The sequence below is a fragment of the Parasteatoda tepidariorum genome, chromosome 9 (assembly GCF_982258835.1).
Source record: "Parasteatoda tepidariorum strain Cologne lab strain chromosome 9, Ptep-v5.0, whole genome shotgun sequence".
Lineage (NCBI taxonomy): Eukaryota > Metazoa > Arthropoda > Arachnida > Araneae > Theridiidae > Parasteatoda > Parasteatoda tepidariorum.
The window spans coordinates 21,621,057-21,627,961 of NC_141763.1; the positions used below are offsets into that span (position 1 = coordinate 21,621,057).

Sequence of the window (6,905 nt, forward strand, 5' to 3'; positions counted from 1 at the left end):
CAACCAATCAATACACGAATGTAAACTAGTGCAAACCGGTTTCAGTCGTGTGAAAACAATAAAGCTGTATAGTATCACCTTATAACTATATTTTACATAGAATCTAATCTCATAGTACGTCTAATAATTTATCCAGAGACTGTAATGATAAAAGAACCATGAATTGTAGAAGCTACTGTACAAAAAACATGTATATTTTTAGAGGTTGCTCAACTACAGCACAATATCACACTTATGTTGACAATTCCAATTAATGTTATCCCATTTGCTTGCTTAAGATAATGAATGAAATAAGAATTTTTGGGCCCTTGGAAATATAAGTACAGGAGAAAATTGGTTGATTTTCGCAAGTTTTAAATATCAGAAGAAGCCTCGAGCAATAGCATTAAACCAGATGATACTAAGAACCGTTAATCCTTATTTTGATGAAATGAACTAATAAATACGTGTTTTTCTTAATCACGTAAAGCCACCTAGAAGGGCAAAAATGAAAAAATATAAATAAAATAGCATTGGAATCATTTCCACTTATTATTAGTGTCGGTATCTATTTACATGATTTTGATGTTTTGTTCAATTCTGATTTATTAATTCTTACTGGTAATCTCGTACGAAAAGTGGGTATTCAGCCAATAATTTTTATATAGTGGTTGTCAAAATCAATGTAAATTAAGATTAAGCAACAGATTGGAAAAAATCTGTGTAAATTAGGATTAAGTAACAGATTGGTGTAAATCAAGATTAAATAACAGATTCCCAAAGATTGGTGTAAATTAAGATTATGTAACAGATTGGCAAAAATCAGTGTAAATTATGATTACGTAACAAATTGGCAAAAATTGGTGTTTAAAGGAAATAGTGATGGTCAAGCAGTTTTTGTTACCAATTTATTTTTATCTTATTGCTTAGAATTTAATTCTAACATATTAAACCAGCATTCATTATAAACATAAATGCTTTGTTTTTCGTAAATAAACAATGGTAAAAAATCCCCCTCACAGATAAATTTATGAAGAAATACGTTGTTTTGTTTTCGTCTCGAGATAATGGATGATATCTACTATCCAATTGCGCTTCTAAAAATCATTGAAAACGATAAGATATTTCTTATCATTTAAAAAGAAGTGAAATCATTACTGCTGCTGAGAAAGCTCGAGTCTTGTATAATTTCCAGCTTGTTAGTCATGGTTCATGTTGTGCAAGATAGAAATCTTTTTATAGTGTATTCGAACCTATTCTTATTTTTTGAATGGAAACTCGAAGACTCAGATTTAAAAAAATTCAGCAGTCGGCGAAGCCCTGACTTTAATATTGGAAGAAAAGAAGCAGCTTTTCTTGAAATGATGGTTGGATTCGATGGCTCAGTAGTTTTTAATTTCTGTAATCTGGAACCTCTTGGAAATGGAAGTTATGTACTCATCATATATGACAAGCAGAATTCCTACATTAAGAATATCATCAATGAATCAACAGATTTCTTAAGAGGTAAAGTTCAAATCGATTTGTTTGGAGGCATCTTGAATTTGCCATCGAATACAGAATATCCTATCACGATCAATTGCACTATACGGTCATCGAGTGTTGACCTCTTAAAGGAGTCGCTTGTTAATCGCGAGATTAGAATAAATAATCTTTCTTCGGATTTAAAGAAAATTCTGGATCAATCTTACAACACAGACGTAGAACTGAGCACGGGTGAGGAGAACATCAAAGCACACAAGATTATTTTACAAGCTCGTTCTCCGGTGTTTCAGAAAATGTTCGAACATGATTCCAGTGAAGCTGCTAAGAATACAGTTGATGTTTCGGACATCAATCCATCAACAATGAAGAAGCTGGTGAAATTTTTGTACTCTGGAAAAATGGAAAAGTGTAATTTTGATGAAGTTGCGCAACTGTACTACGCTGCTGACAAATACGAAGTTATGTCCCTTCTGGAAGATTGCAGAGCTGAATTGCTGAATTATCTTGACGTAAACAACGCCTCTTTCCTGTTATTTTTAGCAAATCGTCACAATGATAGTGTTTTCCAAGAGAAAGTCGTGCAATTTGTAAGTGCCAATTTTATGTCTATCATAAATATGGATTCCTTTTTGGAATTGAACAATGAAAATATAGGATTACTAATGCGTTTGTGTGTTCCTGCCATAAAAAAGTAATGTTTTTTTTCTCCAGAGATTCCTAATAAGTAATAATAATTAAACATATTTTGAGTTTTCAAAGTTCATATTAAAGTTGAGTTTCAAAGTTGATATTAAACATATTTTGAGCTTGATTCTCAAAGTTTAGAAATTTTGTGCATAATTTTAAATCGTATTATTAAAAATATAGTATTGTGAGTATTTTTTTAATTAAAATTATTATATCTGAATAAAATGTTTGGTTTAACAAAATATAATTAGCTGAAAGCACATGATTTCTCTTCTTGTTGTTTGTTTAATGCTCACTGCACATGAATAAATTATATTTAATTAGTTTTATCGGACGAGCAAGGCGCAAAATAACAAACAAAAAAAATCGAATCTTAGTTTATTTTTTCCTTTGCTAATAATTTTTTTGAAAGTTTTAATGTGTTATTCTTCCAGAAAGGAGGTGCGAAATAGTGCGTCTCGCCAATGACATTATCAGAAATTATTATTTTACATTGGTTTTTTCATAAAGTGGAATTAAATTATTATTCTTTTACATGTAAATTTGGTACCAAGGAATTTCTCGCATGAACGTTGAGCCAGTTCCCAAGTAGTTGAATATGAAAATAATTAAGGGAAAGGTGGAAAAATTGTTTTAAAAGATGTGATTTAGTATCTTAAAATTTGTGATCTGGTGAACATTACTTGTGTAAAGTGAGTTAATTCTTTCAATGTATTACGCTGAATAGAATGGCACAAAAATCTAGTTCATAGAATAATTCAGATGTAGATAAGTAATTAGCAATGATGTATGAAACCTACGATTTTTTATTTTTAGCTATTTACACGTCTGAAATACTTATACTAACAAGTGAGATAGTATTTCATGCTTAAATTGTTATACTGAAACTATAGGGAGTGAAAGAAGGTAGGTAGGAAAAATAGTTAAAAGTTATTGCTGCTTTTAAGAATAAAAAAAGCACTGTTTTGTACTTATGCCAGCATATGCGTCAGAGATAGCAGACAAACAATGTATTTATGCTTAATTAAATAAAGTCTGAAAGATGTGGATTCGTATCGACCAGCCAGCGTCGTCCAATGAGGTGAACCGGGTTCGAATCCCGCATTATAATATACTAATATAATATCTGATGTAAAAATTATTCTATATTTAAATAATATATCATCGCATTTATCCAATTGTCAAATTTATATTATATATCGTCGAATTAAACCACTCGATACAAGAATGTAAACAAGTGCAAACCGGTTTCAGTCGCGTAAAAACAATAAAGCTGTATAGTATCACCTTATAACTATATTTTACATAGAATCTTATAGTAAGTCTAATAATTCGGTCAGAGACTGTAATGATAAAAAAATCATGACTTGTAGAAGCTACTGTACAAAAAAACATGTATATTTTTAGAGGTTGCTCAACTACAGCACAATATCACACTTATGTTGACAGCTCCAATTAATGTTATCCCATTTACTTGCTTAAGATAATGAATGAAATAAGAATTTTTGGGCCCTTGGAAATATAAGTACAGGAGAAAATTGGTTGATTCTTATAAGTTTTAAATATCTGAAGATGCTTCGAGCAACAGGATTATGCCAGATGATACTAAGTACCATTAATCCTTATTTTGATGAAATGAACTACTAAATACGTGTTTTTTAAGATAAAGCCACCGAGAAGGGCAAAAATGAAAAAATATAAATAAAAATAGCATTGAAATTATTTTCTCTTTATTATTAGTGTCGGTATTTATCTACATGATTTTGAAGTGCCGTTCAATTCCGATTTATCAATTCTTCTTTTTCATCTCGTAAGAAAAACTGTTATACAGCCAATAATTTTTATTGTCAAAATCAATGTAAATTAAGATTAATTAGAAGATTGGCAAAAAATACTGTAAATTAAGATTGAGTAAAAGATTGGGAAAATCACTGTAAATCAGGATAAAATAACACATTGACAAAAATTGGTGTAAACTACGATTGAGTAACAGATGGGCAAAAATTGGTATGAAAAGGAAAATGTGATAGTCAAGCAGTTCTCGTTACTAATTTATTTTCTTGCTTTTAATTTAATTCTGATGTATTAAATCACTATTAATTCTAAATATAAATGCTTTGTTTTTTCTTAAACAAGCAAACTGTGATAAAAAGTCACGCCCACAGATAAATTATAAAATAAAAATTTCGATGCATTGTTTTGTCTTCGTCTCGTGATATCGGATGATATCTACTATTCAATTGCGCGTCTGAAAATTATTCGAAACGATAAGATAATCTTTATAGTTTAAAACGAAATTTATCATTACTGCTGCTGAGAAAGCTCAAGTCTTGTATAATTTCCAGCTTAGCAATGGTTCGTGTTGTGCAAGATAAAAATCTTTTCATAGTGTATTCGGACCGATTCTTATTTTTTGAATGGAAACTCGAAGAGTCAGATTTAAAAAAAACCATCATTCTGCGAAGCCCTCACTTTAATATTGGAGGAGAAAAAGCATCTTTTCTTGAAATAAGTGTTCATAATGGTGGCTCATTTCTTTATTTTCATAATATGGAACCTCTTAGAAATGGAAGTTGTGTACTCACCATATATGACAAGCAGAATTCCCACATTAAGAGTATCACCCGGGAATCAACAGATTTCTTAGGTACGGTTCAATCATTTGCAGTCATTTTGAATTTGCCATCGAATTTGCCATCGAATGCAGTATATCCTATCACAATCAATTGCACTGCAAGGTCATCAAAAACTGATCTTTTAAAGGAGTCATACGCTGATCATGAGATTAGAATGAATAATCTTTCTTCAGATTTAAAGAAAATTCTGGATCAATCTTACAACACAGACGTGGAACTGAGCACGGGTGAGGAGAACATCAAAGCACACAAGATTATTTTACAAGCTCGTTCTCCGGTGTTTCAGAAAATGTTCGAACATGATTCCAGTGAAGCTGCTAAGAATATAGTTGATGTTTCGGACATCAATCCATCAACAATGAAGAGGCTGGTGACATTTTTGTACTCTGGAAAAATGGAAAAGTGTAATTTTGATGAAGTTGCGCAACTGTACTACGCTGCTGACAAATACGAAGTTATGTCCCTTCTGGAAGATTGCAGAGCTGAATTGCTGAATTATCTTGACGTAAACAACGCCTCTTTCCTGTTATTTTTAGCAAATCGTCACAATGATAGTGTTTTCCAAGAGAAAGTCGTGCAATTTGTAAGTGCCAATTTTATGTCTATCATAAATATGGATTCCTTTTTGGAATTGAACAATGAAAATATTGGATTACTTATACGTTTGTGTGTTCCTGGCTTAAAAAAGTAATGTTTTCTTAGAGATTCCTGTAATTGCTAATAATAATTTTAAAAAATTTGAGTTTTCAAGTTAAGTATTCTCAAAAATTAAACATTTTGTGCATAGTTTTGTTTCTGTGTTCCTGCCTTAAAAAAATTATTTTTTTTTAGAGATTTCTATAATTGCTAATAATAATTTTGAAAAATTTGAGTTTTCAAGTTAAGTATTCTCAAAAATTAGACATTTTGTGCATAACTTTGAAGCGTATTATGAAAATATAGTATTGTGAGAATTTTTTTAATTGAAATTATTATATATGAATAAAATTTTTGGTTTGACTAAATTTAATTGGCTGAAAGCACATGATTTCTCTTCCTGTTGTTTTTTAATTGCACATTGCTTAAGAATAAATTATATTTAATTAGTTCGTATTTAACGAACAAACGCAAAATAATAAAGAAAATCGAACACGTTAGTTTATTGTTAGTTTGCTTATTTTTTCAGTGTTATTCCCTCTGCGGTAAGGGACTACCTTAAATTATTTTTTTACATTGGTTTTTTTCACAAAAAGCTATAAAGTTATTATTCTTCTACATGTAAATATAGTGTAAAGATATTTCAGGCATAAATGTTGAGCCAGTTCCCAAGTACACGAAAATAATTATGGGGAAATGTAGAAAATGTTTTAAAAGATGTGATTTGGTATCTCAAAATTTGTGATATGGCAAACATAACTACAACCTGCGCAAGTGAGGTAATTCTTTCAATGTGTCACTCTGAACCGAATGACACTATTTACCAAGTTCATAGGACTGTAGTAATTCAGAAGTGGTAAAGGAATTAGTAATGATGTATAAAAAGTATGATTTCTTATGTTTAGCTATTTACAGGTCTGAAACTCTTATCTTAAGAAGTGAAATATTATTTAATGCGTAAATTATTATATTGAAACAAATGGGAGCGAAAGAAGGTCGGTAGGAGAAATAGTTAAATATTACAGCTTATAAGGATAAAAATAAACTGTTTTGTACTTATATTAGCATACGTGTCTGAGATTAGCTACACAGACAGACAATGATTTATGCTTAATTGAATAAAGTCAAAACAAAATATTTATTACTATTGGTTTGGAAGTTAAAAAGGACCACTACAAAACCGTAGAATCACCCAATATTCAGTTTTTAAACAATGTTTGAATAATTTCAATTGCGGTTACAATTGCTTGTAATGGACTTGCTTTTAATTTAGTTTATTGAGAGATATGGCATTTATTGACAGATTTCTCTTGACTTGACTTGATCTGGTTCTTGTTGAAGTGCCTGCCCGCGGCAGCGGGCACCCAACTTCTTTATATGAGTTAGGCTGAATGGCGACTGAGACTAATGGCATTAGGATAAGAGGTATGCAGAACTGCCAACTTACTACGCTTTTCCTTAACATTTATTCTAGTGGTAGCT

At 30.7% G+C, this 6,905-nt stretch overlaps 1 protein-coding gene across 1 annotated transcript; it reads left to right on the forward strand.

Moving 5' to 3' along the window:
- The first annotated feature begins 983 nt into the window (after positions 1–983).
- On the forward strand, positions 984–5,791 carry LOC147803377 (speckle-type POZ protein-like A). Its single transcript, XM_087151028.1, has one exon. The coding sequence runs from the start codon at positions 1,185–1,187 to the stop codon at positions 2,157–2,159; it is 975 nt and encodes a 324-aa protein (XP_087007154.1). The 5' UTR covers positions 984–1,184; the 3' UTR covers positions 2,160–5,791.
- Positions 5,792–6,905: the final 1,114 nt, after the last annotated feature.